The sequence below is a fragment of the Solanum stenotomum genome, chromosome 9 (genome assembly GCF_019186545.1).
Source record: "Solanum stenotomum isolate F172 chromosome 9, ASM1918654v1, whole genome shotgun sequence".
Lineage (NCBI taxonomy): Eukaryota > Viridiplantae > Streptophyta > Magnoliopsida > Solanales > Solanaceae > Solanum > Solanum stenotomum.
The window spans coordinates 7,135,141-7,152,932 of record NC_064290.1 but is presented as its reverse complement, the minus strand read 5'-3'; the positions used below and the strand labels follow the sequence as shown (position 1 = coordinate 7,152,932).

At 36.2% G+C, this 17,792-nt stretch overlaps 2 protein-coding genes across 2 annotated transcripts in view; both read left to right on the top strand.

Annotated features, from left to right (window-relative positions):
- The first annotated feature begins 521 nt into the window (after nt 1–521).
- Nucleotides 522–7,609, top strand: LOC125877735 (formin-like protein 3). The gene is made up of 7 exons (XM_049558968.1): nt 522–731; nt 2,179–3,055; nt 3,153–3,606; nt 3,700–3,902; nt 5,132–5,367; nt 6,269–7,141; nt 7,226–7,609. The coding sequence occupies exons 1-6, from the start codon at nt 537–539 to the stop codon at nt 7,127–7,129; spliced, it is 2,826 nt and encodes a 941-aa protein (XP_049414925.1). The 5' UTR covers nt 522–536; the 3' UTR covers nt 7,130–7,141; nt 7,226–7,609.
- Nucleotides 7,610–11,384: 3,775 nt separating this feature from the next.
- LOC125877732 (STOREKEEPER protein-like) overlaps nt 11,385–17,792 on the top strand; it is a 58,548-nt gene continuing 52,140 nt past the window's right edge. The window contains exon 1 of the mRNA XM_049558958.1: nt 11,385–11,946. Within this exon, the coding sequence (XP_049414915.1) occupies nt 11,466–11,946 (481 nt within the window). The 5' untranslated portion in view covers nt 11,385–11,465. The remainder of the gene's footprint in view (nt 11,947–17,792) is intronic.

Genomic DNA, 17,792 nt, shown 5'->3' with positions numbered 1-17,792 from the left:
TCTCAACTTTGTTCTCTGCACGTTTTTCCTATAAATATGTATAAAAAGAATTTGCCTCCGAAAAAAAATGAAATATTCCAACAAACAAAAATCCCAACTTGAATTTGACCCAAAAAAGTAGAAAATCTGAGAGTTTTTCTAAATAAAACTTGAGGGAACCCCTTAAAATAGAATTCTTGATCATACATAGAATTCATCTCTTTCTTGAACCTTTGCTAAATCATTCTTTTTTTCTCTCACTATTTGTTACAAAAGAAACCAAAATTTTGCATTTTAATAGCTAAAGATACAATTTTTATGTGCATACATATACATTTTAGGTGTAAAAATTGAATCTTTTAGTGTTTATAGGGGCCACAATCCATCTGATTTATATATATACATTTGTATTGTAATATACATTTGTATATATATTTCAATTCTCTCTTTTAGCTGAGAATTCTTTGAATTGGATTAAAAATAGAAGGTTTTATGGTTGTTTCTTGGATTGCATTGGGTGTTTCTTGAAAAAAAAAAAAAAGGAGGTTGTTGAATACATGCCAAATGCAATTAAAAGAAGGTCAGAAAATGGGATGATCAATATTATAATGGGAAGGGTAGCCTATGTGTTTGGTTTTGTTGCTTTGATTTGTCTTTGGGCAGCAAGAGATTCAGAAGGGAAAAGGAAGTTTCCTGGAAGCAATTTAGACTTAGCAGGTCTTTGGCAGGGTCCTGTGATAGACGAAGACACCGTATGGATTTCCTTTCACTTATATTCATATGGAGATAAATGTAATGTGCATTCATAAAATGTGTTTAGATATGAGTTGCTTGATGTATATGTTCTATGCATTTGTCTGCTGATAGCTAATTACTATTTTCTGATGAGTATTAGCAATTTCGTTGAAATTTGAAGTAGCTATTTCTAAAAGCTTAAGTTTTTAGATTAGATGGTCACACACTTCGATATGGTATCAAAGTAGGCAGACGTCCTAGTAATCGAATTTCATAGCAACCTATTATCTAAAAGAATTTTCATGTGTTTGGACCATGAAAAAGTAGCAGGCTTGCACGTGGTAGGGGCATGTTGAAAATACAATTAAATAATAAAAGTGTGTTCTCTTTCTAACAGCTAAGGTTTTAGATGAGATGATCACAGCCTTCAACAACTTTCATAAGAGGTTAACTTTTGGATTATGTAAATGAATTTGTGTTTTCGATTAAGAGTGGGATTTAACCAATTTGGTCTTTGCCCACAACCAACAAATATGGGCTTAGGAGTCTATGCCAAAGTTTTTAAGGTTTTTCATTTCCAAAAGTTCAGAGATTTAGTTGTTACCTAAGTTGTGCGGACTCTTCACTTTCGATGCCGCACCCATGTCGGCAGTGGTGGACCCAGGATTTTTGCTCAGGGAGTTCAAAGTGTAAAGAAGCAGTTCAGGTGGTAATGCAAGTGCGCGGTGAGAAAAAATTATATATACTACTGATTCTCCAAAAATACCCTACTTTTGGAGAATCCAACACACACCCGTTGACATTTTTGAAGAGTCCGAGCAACATAAGACTGTTAGTTGTAAAAATGGCTGATATTTGGAGGTTCATAGGAAACAAGAATTAAATCTGTATTTATAACAAAGACAATGCGAAAGGATCTCTTATAATCCACCTTGGAACTAAAATACTGTTGTTTTCCTGAAATCAGTAACCTTTTCAACCTATTCCTTTAAACATACATGTATTGCATCAAAGGTGTTTTCCTCGCATGGGCATTTTGAAGATCATTGTGCAAGAAAACTGGAGTCACCTTTCTGTTTCCCCAAACCAGCCTAGCATGTAAATCTGTATTCCCAAGCTGTTGCTTTTATCTAGCAAAATCTCTTGCTTTGTATCTTATTCCAACTGGAATAAGCGGAAAAAATTCTGACACACTTTTGTAGTCCAGTTTTCTTTATCTGGATTTGGACAGTCAACTACATAAGCTAACAAGTTTCAATGCTGCCAGTTTAGTTGTTGAATGTTTTGATTTATTGTACATATAATGTAGCCATCAAATTTGAATTTTCAAAAGATGCAAGATGGAGAAGCGTCTGTTGCATAATAGTGAAACAAAACAACTTTATATTCATATTTAGAACTCACTTCTCTCACTTGATTCTTGCCTTTTCAGAATACTAAAACTTGATGATCTTCTGTATGCAGGCCGAGCAGGTATGGATTCATTGCAGGGAAGAGTTAGAAGAGGGTACCGAAGCTGCAAAGTTTCTGGAATATTATATTCAACAGACAGCAACAGGAAGTTACAGTTACTTAAAGCAGGATATAGCTTTGTTGAGAAAAAGAACCTTACAAAAGGCTATTGAAGATTTGCCTCCCCGAGAAAAGCAGATTTTGTTGCAGTGCTTAAGAAGGAAAAATGTTCCAATTCATATTTCTGATAGTGACGATGCATCTAGCACTTGGTTTAGCAAGTACGAAGGGCTTTTTTCACAATTGTCAAGTGTTCCCAGGAGGTACCTAAGAAAAAGAAAGAATCCATTTTTGCCCAAAAAAAAAGCTCTAAGAAAAAGAAAGAAATCATTTTTGCCAAAAAAACATGCTCCAGTTCCATCCCTAGCACCATCTCACCCTGCAACTGTTCTGTCTACCGCTCCATCTCCAGGCCCTGCAACTGTTCTTTCTCCCACTCCCTCTCCAGGTCCTGCAGCAGTTCAAATGCTCGCTCCGTCTCCAGATCCTGCAACTGTATCACCAGTTTATGCTCCAGTTCCTTCTATTGAAGTGCCCACTAGCTCTCCTCCAACTGTGCAGCCTCCTTCTCCAGTTATAAAACCTCCTGCAAAGCGTCCAAATTCAACACCTTTACCTGCTAATCCTCCAGATAAACCGCAAAATGGTCCTAATTCTCAGGGAAATAATCAGCAGCATCGAAATTATTTAATTGCTGCAGTGGCTGGATGTTCTGTTGCAGGAATTGCCTTTTTAGCTCTGTTGATATTGTGTGTTAAGAATAAGAAGAAAGAAGTAGCTCCAGATGATGGGCAAAGGAATGGGAAATCCCCTCTGAATTCTAATGCAGGTGTCTATCTGCTGCTATTTATCATGATGGTTAATTAATCTCATTGTATCATTCTTTTTCATTACATTTCAGCAATTTGTATGATTTGTGTTGTCAGGTTCTTCTCTAAATGTCAAGAGTGCATCTGCTGTAAATAATGCTGATCCTCATAATTCTTCCGAAGCAGATGTGGAACTGTCAAAATCTGAGATGAATGCCAATGCTCATGCACCATTACCGCTTCCTCCAGGAAAATCTGCACCTCCACCTCCACCTCCACCTCCACCTCCGCCTCCTGGTCCTCCACCTCCTCCTCCTCCTAAACCACCTGCTCCGAGCCCACCTCCACCTCCAAAAGCTCGCCCTCCTAATCCACCAAAACCTGGTAATTTGCCAAAGCCTTTACCTCTTGGAGCACATCAGAGAGGACGTTCTTCTGAGGCCAGGGGAAGTGGCTCATTGGGTGAATCTGATGCTCCAAAAACAAAATTAAAACCATTCTTTTGGGACAAGGTTCTTGCTAACCCAGATCACTCTATGGTTTGGCATGAAATAAAAGCCGGCTCGTTCCAGTAAGCTTTGCACTGGTTTTTCTATTTACTTTGCTCGTGCGAGAGTTTAACTGTTTCTGCTTTTACCATTCTGATTGCTGAATTTTATTACAGGTTTAATGAGGAGATGATGGATTCTTTATTTGGATATATACCAGGAGACCAAGGGAAAGATGATCGAAGAAAAGCTTCCTCATCCTTTGATCAAACCTCACAGTATATTCAGATTATTGATCCTAAGAAATCACAAAATCTAGCAATTCTTCTCAAAGCCTTAAATGTGACAACAGAAGATGTTTATGATGCTCTCGAGGAGGGTAAATCTCTCTCTCTCTCTCCCTATAGTGGCTGTATGAATCCTTTTAGAAATTCCATTTGATTTGGTACATTTCATTCCAGTACTAAATATTTTATCTAAAAGGACAATTTTTGGATTATCTAATACAAGAAGACTGCCCATCTCACATTGATCCCTACGTTGATGTATATGTCTCTAATAAAACTAATAGGCTCTTGGCAAACATCTCACCTGAGTAGTATAACATCAATAAGTTAGCATAATCCTGACTAGTTGGTATCACCTATATAAATCATTTGCTTCATTTTGTTCTATTCTTAGCTACGTCCTCATTGATTTCGAGAAAATCTAGGGCTAACTTTCCTACATATGGTTTTAGGCTTACCTTGTTCTCTTTTGGAGCCTGAATTTATCATATTTTTTCACCTGTGAACGGTACATTTGGGAGCCTATGTATGACATGCTAAACCATCTCAGTCGACCTTTTTTAATTTTATCCTCTACATGTGATACTTGCACTCTCTGTCAGATCTGTTTATTTTGATCTTTTCAAATTTTGTACAATTGCATTTCTACAATGCTCAGATTGTGGATATTTTGGACCTTAGCAACCCAACATTCGCTTCCATATAACATTGAAACACCCTTTGTTTCAACCTTTAATATTTTAACGTAAATGTGATACATGTTCATTTATAATGACATTCTCCTGGAAAAGTGAACATTCTTTTGAATTAAATCGGCATCTTGACATCCGCACATGCTGTATTTACTCTTGTGTTTAAGGGAAAGAAAAAGTCCCATCTAAAATTTTCATTGTCTGTGTTGCAACATGTCAACGATCACCTAGATACCAATCGCAAAAGCTTGAAGGGATGAGAGGACCAGTTAGAAGAAAATGTAATCTTTGAATGATAGCATATGCTTATTTTGTTACAACTGGATACATTGAAAAGCATGTCCTAGACTCCTACTTCAGCTTGCAAAAAAAAAAAAAGCAAGTTTGTAGAGCATGAAATTAATTGGAAAACTATGGTATTACTTCAGTCATTTACATTTGGTATGGTACTTATTTGATTCGCTGATTTTTAAAAGATGCAAACAATCCCAAGGAAAACATTGAAGTTTCACGATGATAAAAATTCCTTTATTGTCATGTACCTTGCCACACACAATTGATCTTAACTGCTATTAATATTAAGTCATGAAAAAATTGACGTCTATCTAATTACTTAAGTCTCTTATCAGGTAATGAGCTGCCTCCTGAACTCATAAGAACTCTCTTGAAGATGGCACCAACAACGGACGAAGAACTAAAACTCAGATTATTTGCTGGAGACATTTCTCAGCTCGGTCCTGCTGAACGTTTTCTTAAGTCCATGGTTGCAATTCCATTTGCCTTCAAACGGATGGAAGCATTGCTACTCATGTGTTCTCTTCAGGAAGAAGTTTCTTCCATTAAAGAGTCCTTCATGACCTTAGAGGTAAAGTGTAATTTTTTTTATAATTTGATGGTTGCAGTGTAGGGTGAAATTTTTTTGTTATTCTGCTTTGGTCTCAGTTTTTAACTGTCGATTCTGTGCTTGGTGGTTTGCCAACTATTCATACATGAACTCAGATAAGAAAAGAAAGCAAATAACGGTGTTTATCTGGGTGAAGAGTTTAAGAAAGGATGATTTTGAAACTTGTGATCTAAAACAAGTCAGATGTATATGTCTAGAAATCGTCTCATTAAAATGAGAAGTTTATAGATTACATTAATTCTAATTATAGAAAGGTATTACTCATTATGGAACAAACAAAAAAGGAAAGTGTGCCACATAAAATGGGACAGGGGGAGTAACATATATGTGGTGTACATCATGTGACTGAGATATCATCTCTGGAGTATCATCCCCTTTGTTAAAAAGTGAGAACAATAAGAAAACAAATAAAGGAAATCAACTGTTCTTTTAGATTATTAGTGGCAAAAAGTATGTAGACATTAGACTTTTCTTAGTGAAGGGGAGGGGACCATTTCTTCGTGTAATTTATAATCAACAGAAATATAACAGTTAGTTGGACTCACCCGATTTTTCTTCTTAGATTCTTGGTTTCTCACCTTTTATATTAACATACGGAGTTTTTCAATTGAAGGGGGTCATTTCACTTTGCGTGAAATACTAAAGCTGAACGTTAAACAGTTGGATATGCAGTATCACCTGATTTTGAATTTTGATAGTGCCAGAAGATTATTTAAAATCTTTCTACCCTGAAATACCAGTATGAAGATGTGTATTGGCTAGTGATGCCAAGGGAATTATAGCCATCCTTGGGAAATTTTATTAACTTTCTACCTTTCGTGATAATATAGAAGAGCTTTTTACTCATCATTGTGACTTGCAGGTCGCATCTAAGGAACTAAGAAACAGCAGACTCTTCCTGAAACTTCTTGAAGCAGTTCTAAAAACTGGAAACCGCATGAACGATGGCACCTTCCGTGGTGGTGCGCAGGCATTCAAGCTTGACACACTGTTGAAACTCTCAGATGTGAAAGGAGCTGATGGCAAGACAACACTCTTGAACTTTGTAGTTCAGGAAATTATTCGATCTGAAGGATTAAGAGCAGCACGTAAATTAAGAGAGAACCAAAGCACTACCAGTGTGCAGACAGAAGATCTTGTAGAGGATCCTGCTCAGGAGTTGGCAGATTATCACCGTAACCTTGGTCTTCAGATGGTTTCTGGTTTAAGCAACGAGCTTGAGAATGTAAGAAAAGCTTCACTTATTGATGGCGAGAGCTTAAGTGCAGCTGTCATGAAGCTTAGTCACTCACTAGTGAAAACTAAAGAGTTTCTGGACACTGATATGAGAAGTTTGGAGGATGAAAGTAAGTTCCGTGATACACTCACAAATTTTATCCAACATGCAGAACAGGAGATGACTTGCATACTAGAAGAAGAGAAAAAGATAATGTCTTTGGTTAAGAGCACAGGAGATTACTTCCATGGAAATTCAGGGAAGGACGAAGGCTTGCGTCTCTTTTCAGTTGTTAGTGATTTCTTGATTATGTTGGACAAGGCATGTACAGTGGTGAGAAACTCAACGAAGTTACCAGTGAAGACTCCTAAAAAAGGGACATTAACATCTCCTTCCCAAGAATCCTGTCCTGAGTCTTTGCCAGACATGCGTAAACAACTATTTCCTGCAATCCAGGAGCGACAGATGCACTATTCTAGTTCAGATGACGAGAGCTCAAGCCCGTAGCTGTTTGTTTAGGTTTGTCTATTTGTAAAACTGAGTTTCCATGAAACTAATGTAAAGAGGGCTGATGAGTCATAACTTTTCTGTTTTTATGTGTAGGTGTCAGAGTACTTTGGAGCTAATATGGCTTGGATAATAGTCTACAGAAGTATGTATTTAACGACTATATGAGGCCTAAGGTGTGCCTCCTACGCCCCAGTTAGCGAACACATGCTCTTCGAGATAGAGGGAATAGACATTTTCTTCAATGCTCTCTTAGAGCCCTAGCACTAGCGGTAGGAAGAATGGCTATAGTATAGATGCCATAGTAGCTATTGCATGGTCTACTACAATGATCCACGGAGTTAAATCACAACCTCTCACTGTCTGTAGTCACCTTTGTCTATAACAATCCAAATATCGAGATGGTAATGGTACTGAAATCTCCTAAATATTTGTTAAATTATTTTTAGTATATATTGGAAGTTAGACCAGATTCGTATAGTTGCAGCTTTTTATTCTTCTAGTTTCAGCTTCTTTTTCTCGTCAAGATGCATGATTGCTAATTCATCTGTTTCTAATCCATTTTGTGTCTAGTTTCTTTGTTGGACACTCAACTTGGTACAATCTTTTAGTGTCATATCTTCCAAAACCAAGCTGTGCACCATCCGCTTTGCAACCCCTACTACTTCTGCCTTAACAACATTTACTAGATTACGTATGTTTCATTATCTACTAAACTGCCATATCCTTTGTGTTGTAATTGTCTACTCCTCATTCGATATTTCTGTAAATATGAATTTGTGAGTATTAGGATTGGCGTATAGCATTTCTAAGGACGTCCCTTCTGTATAAGCGTTTAATCTTTCTGCTGATTGATATTGGAAAAGATTGCACCTCCACGAGGTAGTAATAAGGTCTATGTCCTTCTGCTTTGTTTTACTATGTAAAGGTGAAGAATTTCAAGCTTTGGCAATATATTGACTTTATTTCTGGCTCCCATGGCTTAGTTCAAGTGACAAAGGTAGAGGGAGTCACAAGTTTGGTATTTAAGTGGAGAATGATAGAGGATAGATCTATTATCTCCGAGTTTCAAAGCATTGGTCCCAAACAATTAGTAAATGCATTTGGCATTGGCGATTGATTTGCAATACTTTGCAAATAATTTATTTTTTTAACCTCTTGTTCACACAGATTTGAATGGGGCTCCAAATGAGACAATGATAATTTATTTCAATCTATCTCCTTTTCTCTTTGCTTATTTTCTCCCCTAATATTGGCATCTTATTCATCTAAATGCCAAGTAGGAAATCTTATTGTAAAACTATCTTGTATCATGTGTTTTAGATATTTGATAATAGAAGGATACTCATAACCAACCTATATTCCAACATTCTTTGAGGTCTCATGTTTGTACATTGAGGTGGAAAAATTAGAACATATACCACATAATCAAAATTTCTAAAATAGCAATTAGAACATATTCTTGTAATCTTCAATTGAAAAAAGTTTGTATGTTTACGCACTTCATACATTGCTATTATACAACATATAAATTTACGCTACTTTTAATACATAAATAAGTCTTTTTCTCATCAGCATCCAAACAAGCCCTAAGAATATAATATTGCTAATGGAGATGAAAAGAATAGGGATAAGGCACACGTACCCCCTAGACTATGACCGAAATCTCAAAGACACGTCTTAACTAAACTAAGGCTCTATTACCCCCTGAACTCATTTTTCTTTTGTAATTTTATACACCTTTTGGCTTACATGGAAGACTCCATGACTCCACATAGTTGGGCACGTGGGGATGTTTGGATGTCATGTAAATTTGAAAAAATAAATATAATGATGTTATTTGGAGTTCTTGATCTTTGGAAGAATGAGAATTGGAGATTTTGAGAGTTGATATACGTATAATGATGTTGTTACATTGTAAGATGGACTTAGGGAAATTGTTTGAGGGTAAAAGGTCAAGAATACCTTTCTAGGAACGTAAGAAGACCATAAAAATCAAAGAAAACGATATTTTAATGAATCCTGTCGGCCAAAACGATGATCTAGAGGTCTCCTCACCGAAAATAGTTGGTGGATTGCCTAATGAGACTTTAGATCACCCAAATGGACAGAAACTTAAGGTTTTCAGGACAATTCGGCAATTCGCCAAACCATTCAACTGATCGTCGATTGAGCAGGTGACCTCGCCCAATTTCCCAGCCCGGGTTTGTTCTAGTAAAACGATCATAACTTTTTATTTCGAATTCGAAATAATTCAAACTATGTGGCGTTGGAAAGAAGACGCATAGACCTTTAATTTGATAGGTCATAGACCACCTAATTCATTATATGTTGAGAGGTATTAGTATTTCAAGTTGACCTTTATATGAACTCATGCGAGAACTTAGCCAACAAGAATGCTTTGAACTTGGCTTGGTGTTTGAGGTCTTTTATGACCCTAGATCACTTTAGATGTACTAGCACCGCATCTTTGATGCAGTCATCGATTCTCCCGAGAGGTCACAATTGCCTTATACACTTGGTAAAGAACCTTAAAACACATGAGCAAGTATGACATCATGTCATCACCCGGTTCGAGCTCATATACTTCCAACGAACGATTCAAAGTTTTAAGAGAAGAGTTGTGAGGTGTTATAGAATGATTCGGGTTTTAGCTTAGAAATTTCCATGGTGTTACAGTAAGGTAGGGATAAAACTGTGTACTCTCACTTCTAAAATTTCACTAGATATGTTTGTTGTTGTTTAAAACTGAATCTCCTTTTCCTAATTTAAGTTTATGAAATTTGAGAAAAAAATATATTATAATTTTGTCATTTTTCTATTAGGCTTTACAATTTAGCTATTCATAATAAAAGGCTCATTGAGTTTTTGAATTTCTTTTTAGTAATATTTGTTTGTCTTGTTCGAATAAAATAATTTAGAAATAATATCAACAAATACTACTTAAACATATATTGACATATCAAAATTCAATGTTACTTCCAAAATACAAACAATACAATAATTTTAAAAAATTGTTAGCAAATATAACTTAAACATATATTAACGTACCAAGTTCAATTTTATTTTCAATATCAAAATAATACAATACTTGAAAAATGATAGTAACAAATATTACTTAAAATATTGACATATAAAAGGTCAAAACATGTATCTTGTTTGAATAAAAAATGTAACATACAAATATAATTTTACTTTCAAGATTCAAACACTACAATACTTTGAAATGTTAGCAAATATTATTTAAATATATATAGACATATTAAATTGATTTATTTTTAAAATTTGGCAATAACTGGTTCTATTAAATGTAAATGTAAATGTCAATTCTATTATTAGAAATTTAAAAAAAAAAACACAAATTCCAAATTGGCCCACTTAACGCGTTAACTACACTAACAAAAGTATGGGGATGAGCCGGATGTCCTTTCATCGGGCTCTATTCCCACCCTTTAACATTAGCTACAGTTAGCCTGAGTTCTATGTGACCACATTTTTATGAATCGAATTGTCCCAGCCTAACCGGATGATATCCTTACTTCAATGTTCGAACTATAAGAATTAATAATCTCATTATTGACCAGAAAATAATATGGAATAGAAATTTATATTCAAAATATACGTAATCTAAGAATATGGTAAGTAATTTTATAAAATTTTCTATTTATTGCTACGACTTCTTCTACAATCTCAGACTTCTTCCTCCCTTTCTCTTTCTAGGTCTCTTGCGACCTCTTTGTTGTTGGTTTCGATGGGCAACAACTTTTGCAGGAACACTCGGCTTGACTGTGAAGTCTGATGCAGAAGGGGAAGGCAAGGAATAACCCGATTCCACTTCAAATTTGGATCCTGATCCATCTTCGTTTTCGGTATCAGAAGAAGATTAGAGTTTCTATAGGGTTTTGAACTGATTTTTGAGTGATGGATCTCTTTTTAACCGGATGGGTTATTTTAAGTCCTTCACCGCTTTTGGTGCTTGATATTTTTTTTTCAAATTCACATAGATCTAATTAAAAACAACAAATCACATTTTGAAAAGAGAATTCTTCCGATTAAAAATTACTAATAAGATGTGATTGCTCCGTCATCCTCCGACCATCCCCATTCCACATGTGCGTAGTGGTATTGGTGTGACTCATAAAACTCACGTGGAACACATGTCCAAATGGGGGAAAGTAATTATCCAATTGTAGAAGGCGCGACAATTGATGAAGACATTGGCTTTTTATATAAATAGAAAAACCCTACATAAAGCTTTCATCTTTTTGTCTTTGCTTCAACACTCACCATAGATACCGCTGACGGCCGAATAGCTCTCTTCTTGTTTGCTGAAGCAATGTCCCCCAAAACCAAATCCCGCTTAGTAGACCAGCCTCCTTCTGTATCCTCATCTGAAGAACAAGAACAGGTTGAAGAATCCCGGGAAGAAGAAGAACAACAATCGGGGGAGGAAGAAGGAGAAGAAGAATCAGGGGAAGAAACTGAAGAACCCAAGACAGCACATCCTGTTGTAAAGAGACCCATCACTCAGAAACTCCAATTTTCTTCTGAGTCCGGCAGTGAGAATCGGTCAGGATCCGAATCGGAAGCGGAATCGGGCCATTCCCTGCCTTCCCCTTCTGCATTGGACTTCACCGTCAAGCCCAGTGTTCCTGCTAAAGCTGCTGTCCCATCGAAACCAGCAGCAAAGAGGCAGCAAGATACCCAGACAGAGAAAGGGAGGAAGAAGCCCAAGATTGCAGAAGAAGAGGAGAACAAATCAGCTGCTACTCCTCGCAGTCTATGGAGCGATGACGACCAGCTTGCTCTACTCAAAGGTATTGCTGAATACAAGGCGGTAAAAGGTATGGAACCTAGTGCCGATATGTCTGTTTTTCATGAATTCATCAGGGGGAAGTTGCAGGTTGAAGTTTCAAAGAAGCAACTCCGTGAAAAGGTAAGGAGGTTAAAGAAAAAATATTTGACTAATGTGAAAGATGGTGAGGAGCCAGTTTTCATGAAGGGTCTGGATTTTCTAGTTTTTGAGCATTCAAAGAGGATTTGGGGTGCCCCTGGAACTAGCAATGGAGTTAGCACTAATGGCACAGCTAAAATTACTGTTGAGGTTAAGAAGAGTTCTGAACCTAAGAGAAGTGCTAAAGTCAGCAAACCCAAGGATGATGAGAAACATAAGGAAGAAGAGAAACATGTTGTTGTAAAAGAGGTGGTTAAGGTGGATATAGTTAAGGGCGATCAACAGGATTTCCAGTCCAAATATCCACATTTGACTGCTTCATTTGAAAGTATGGCTGGCTTGTCTACAATGTATCCGAATGGAACAAGTTTTTTAAAGGAGAAGATGAGTTTGATTGCTAATAACAAGGCTAAAGTGTTGGAGAAGAAGTGGAAGAAACTGGAGGATGACGAAGCTGCCTTGATGGTGAACCGCTTAGATTTGATTGCGGAGCATTACAGATTGGTGGTCGATGCAATGAGAGGTAACTAGATGCTGATGGATCATGTTCTATTCGATGCTACAAGTTCTGATACTGTTTCGGTGGAGTTTTAGATTTTGTTTCATAGTCTTGTTTCTCAAGACAATTTCTTCTCGCGTTGATGTACTTATGTTTAGTCTGCGAGGTAGATTTAGTTTATCAAGTTGATTCATACATTTTATTGCTTAATTAGTTTTACTAGTGAACTGGTTTGGATGATATTCGCCGTGTTGCTTCTTATATATGTTAGTGTTGTATGGAGTGATTGGCTCTATTACTGGGTTGCAATGAAATGCCTACACATTCCTATCATATAATGCCATGTATGGTGGAAGCAAGCTTAGGAATAGCTGAAATGGAATGTCTGGAGACGTTCTGGTTCATCCTTTGTAATATGTCATTTCCTAAACCAGATGGAAATATATTTAAATGCGATCTTTCTCAGTTTTTGCAGCTTGTGTTGATTTACTTTGTTCTCAATCGTTGTTCATGCCAGCTTATCATACCGGTTAATTGATTTGGGGAGGAGGTGGTGGGTTATTTACAGTTTCCTTGAGATATTTCTTTTGGTATAGAGTGCAATGTTGTTTCCTGCTTTTTAGGTGTTTCCTTTAACTGCTTATTCTCTCTTCTTTCCTAGTGAAGATATTCTGCAGCGCATGAATGCTCACACAACCTTTTATATGTGTGTGCATGTCTACACACTTGCATTTATCATCATTCAATCAACTATATTTCAATTCTGAAATCATTGAGGTCAGTTATTATATGAATTCTCAATATCCATTAGTTTTGTTCAGGTCCATTGCATTCCAATACTGATTAATTAGGTCTTAAAAGACAAATTAGGGGTTTCCTAAATCTCCCACACATCTCTATGGTATCTATTGTCTAGTTTAATCTCAACTGTTTGGCATAACTCATGCAGATCTCTTGGTTTGATTGTGTTCTGTTTTTAACCAAGTCTACATGGATTTCAAAAAACTTCAGGGATTGTAAACTATTTTTTCCGTGCGATTTTAGTTCACCTTTTAAAAATCTTAGTTATCGTGTTGTCAAACCTATAAACCAGTGTATTTTGGAGGTCTTAACACATGGGAAAGGCATCTAACTTTATCTTCTATATGTGCTACCTGCACTCTATTAGATGTAATAAGTTCTGGCATTTTCCAATTTACTTGTGTCTAAAAGTGTCGTCCAGTTTTATAAGATCTTAAATTTGTTTTAATATCAGTTCTTTGACAACATTTATCTTATGAACATCTTGAGCATCTTAGAAATGCAATTCACTCTTGTATAATAGTATGTTATACAATCATTCTATCCTGAATAATGTTTTTATCGCATGGAACCGCTCTAGGATTCTTTTGGTTTCAGCCCTCCTTATTTGGCTCTCTCTGTCATACCTTATTTTCTTGGTAGACTCAAAATAGATATCTAAATTGTTTATGTTGAGAATATAATTAAATAATAAAAGTATGCTCTCTCTAATAGCTTTATCTTTTAGATGAAATTGTCACATACTTCAATATGGTATCAGAGCAGGCAGAGGTCTTGAGATCAAATATCACCGCCACCCAAATAATCAAAATGAATTTCTGTGTGTTTGGCCCATGAAAAATCAGACTCGTCCACCCGCACGTGAGGGGGCATGTTGAGAACATAATTTAATAATAAAAGTGTCTTCTCTCTAAGGAGAAGACATTGTTGGAGCAGGTAATAAGTCACCAAGATTGCTTTGTGCACCTTTATATGAGTTGGAAATACCAAACTTGATTAGCAAGTTCAGTAAGAGGTTGAGGTCGTCGGAAATAGACCTTAAGATCTGGAGATGGAGTTGGGGTTGGAATAGTTTGAACGAGAAGGATTGCTATGGCCTTCTATTTCCGTATTAGGAGAAAAATACGGAGATGCCTCAAGAAAAGTAACATTCGTAGAGATCAAGCACTTATTGATAGAGGGATAAAAGCCATATGTAACCTTTTTGTAGACTAGAATACCCGAGAAAGACACATTTAAAGGTCTTGTGCTAAAGTTATCAATTAAAGTAACAAAATAATGAATGCCTAAGGAAAAATCACAGGACTTGCACCCCATATATTTGAATGAACAATTTCAAACATAGAGGTGGTCCGTTTATTGACGTGTTTTGGGAAAGAGGCACAAGTGTGCTTACCAAGCTAACACGACTAATAATTTAACGAAGATAAACTAGATAAACTTGGGACCATCTTTTGCAATTTCAAGAGACTTGGATAACCCAATTGACTATGGAGCAATTCAGAAGAAACAACATATAGTGTTGGGATAGAGAGCAAGTACAATCCCTGTGACTCATGTCCTTTTCCAATCACCTGTCTCGTACTCTGATGTCTGATCCTACACAAGAACATAATCATCAAAGAAGGTTACAACACATTTCAGGTTTTCTATTAATTTGCTAATAGAAATAAGATTATATAGACATTCAGGTGCAAAAAGGACTGATTTTAAAGGTATGGAATGATTTTGAGAATATAATTAAATAATAAAAGTGTGCTATCTCTAATAAGTTAAAACTTTTTATTTTGATAACCGAGAAATCAGTCTCTGACCTACCCTTTAGACCAATTATAACCTTCTAAACTCGGTGGATGATGGGTCTGCCCCTCTACCCTTCTCCACTTAATACTGGGCTTCACTTTGCATGGTGTGGGGCTTGAACCTGCTACCTAAGCCACAAATCCTCCACCTTTTGCCACTCGAGCTAGGCCTTGGGGGCTAACAACTTAAACTTTTAGATAGATGAGATGGTCACACACTTCAATAGTTTCATTATGCACCATAGCTCCATCTTATGGAACAATTTTAGCTCTGAAAGATGTTTCTTAGAGGACATCTCAGTAATATATAACTAAGGTTTATTTATTTCTGAATAACTTTAGGTATGTGGTGCTTAAATTATATATGACTAAAGTTTAGCTTTACTTAAGTTTAAGCCAAAATGATTCCGTTAATTCTTATGATTAAAGTTCAGATGAAAATGAATGTGCTTCAATTATATCTAACTTCAACTTTGAACTTATGCATTCTAAAATTATTTTATTAAATGAACAAATTTATAATTTTTTACATGTTATGAATATAACTTAAATGATAATTCTCTATTGGGCATCATAGCATATGGAGATTAATGCAATGTGCATCCATAAAATGTGTTTAGATATGAGTTGCCTAATGTATATGTCAACTATGGTTGTTATTGACATGTTTGCACATTTGTTTGCTGATACCTGATTACTATTTTCTGATGAGTATTAGCAATTTCGTTGCAATTGAAGTAGCCTTATTTTTGTTGAGAATACAATTAAGTAATTAAAGTGTGCTTCAAAAAGCTTATGTTTTTAGATGAGATGGTCATGAGACGGTTACACACTTTAACAGCTTTCATAAGAGGTAAACTTTTAGATTATTTAAATGAATTTGTGTTTTCAAGTAAGAGCAGGATTTAACCTATCTGGTCTTTGCCCAAAGTTCCTGAGGCTTTTCATTTCCAAAAGTTTATAGACTAAGCTATTAGTAGTAAAAATGGCTGAAATTTGGATGTTCATTGGAAATAAGAATTGAATCTGTATCTATAACAAAGACAATGCGGAAGAATCAATAATATTCCACCTTGGAACTTAAATACGGTGTTTTCCTGAAATCGGTAACCTTTTCAACCTATTCCTTTAAACTTATTTGTATTGCATCAAAGGTCTTTTCCTCGCACGAGCATTTTGAAGATCATTGTGCAAGAAAAACTGGAGTCACCTTTCTGTTTCCCCAAGCCAGCCTAGCATGTAAATATGTATTCCCAAGCTGTTGCTTCTATCCAGCAAAATTTCTTACTCTGTATCTTTTTCCAACTAGAATAAGGAAAAAACCATTCTGACACACTTTTGTAGTCCAGTTCTCTGTATCTGGATTCGGACAGTTCAATTACATAGGCTAACAAGTTTCAGTGCTGCAAGTTTAGTTGTTGAGTGTTTTGATTCATTGTCCCTATACTAAGGCCATCAAATTTGAATTTTCAAAAGATGCAAGATGGAAAAGCATATGTTGCATCATGAAAATCACAAAAGCAATGTTATGTTGGTATTTAGAACTTACATCTCTCACTTAATTCTTGCTTTGGCAGAATACTATTACTTGATGAAATATTCTGTATGCAGGCTGAGCTAGTATGGATTCATTGCAGGGAAGAGTTAGAAGAGGGTACTGAAGCTGCAAAATTTCTGGAATATTATATTCAACAGATAGCAACAGGAAGTTATAGTTACTTAAAACAGGATATAGCTTTGTTGCGAAAAAGAACCTTTCAAAAGGCTACTGAAGATTTGCCTCCTCGAAAATAAGCAGATTTTGTTGTAATGCTTAAGTAGGAAAAATGTTCCAATTCATGTTTCTGAAAGCTTTTGATGCATCCAGTACTTGGTTTAGCAAATACGAAGAGCTTTTTTCACAATTGTCAAGCGTTCCCAGGAGGTACCTAAGAAAAAGAAGAAGCCATTTTTGCCAAAAAAAAAGAAGGCTCTGAGAACAAGAAAGAAACCATCTTTGCCAAAAAAACGTGCTCCAGTTTCATCCCTCGCTCCATCTCCAATCCCTGCAACTGTTCAGTCTCCCACTCCCTCTCCAGGTCCTGCAGCAGTTCCAACCCTTGCTCCATCTCCAGGTCCTGCAACTGTATCACCAGTTTATGCTCCAGTTCCTTCTATTGTAAGTGCACACTAGCTCTCCTCCAGCTGTGCAGCCTCCTTCTCCAGTTCTAAAACCTCCTGCAAAGCCTCCAAAAGTTAGAACTCACACCAGTTCTTCTAAACCTTTGCCTGTTAATCCTCCAGATAAACCACAAAATGGTCCTAATTCTCCGGGAAATAATCAAGAGCATCGAAATTATTTAATTGCTGCAGTGGCTGGATGTTCGGTTGCAGGAATTGCCTTTTTAGCTCTGTTTATATTCTGTGTTAATAATAAAAGGAAAGAAATAGCTCCAAATGAATGGGAAACCGCCTCTGAATTCAAATGCATGTGTCTATTTGCTGCTATTTATCACGATGGTTAATTAATCTCATCGTATCATTACATTTCATTAATTTGTATGATTTGTATTGTCAGGTTCTTCTCTAAATGTCAAGAGTGCATCTGCTGTAAATGATGCTGATCCT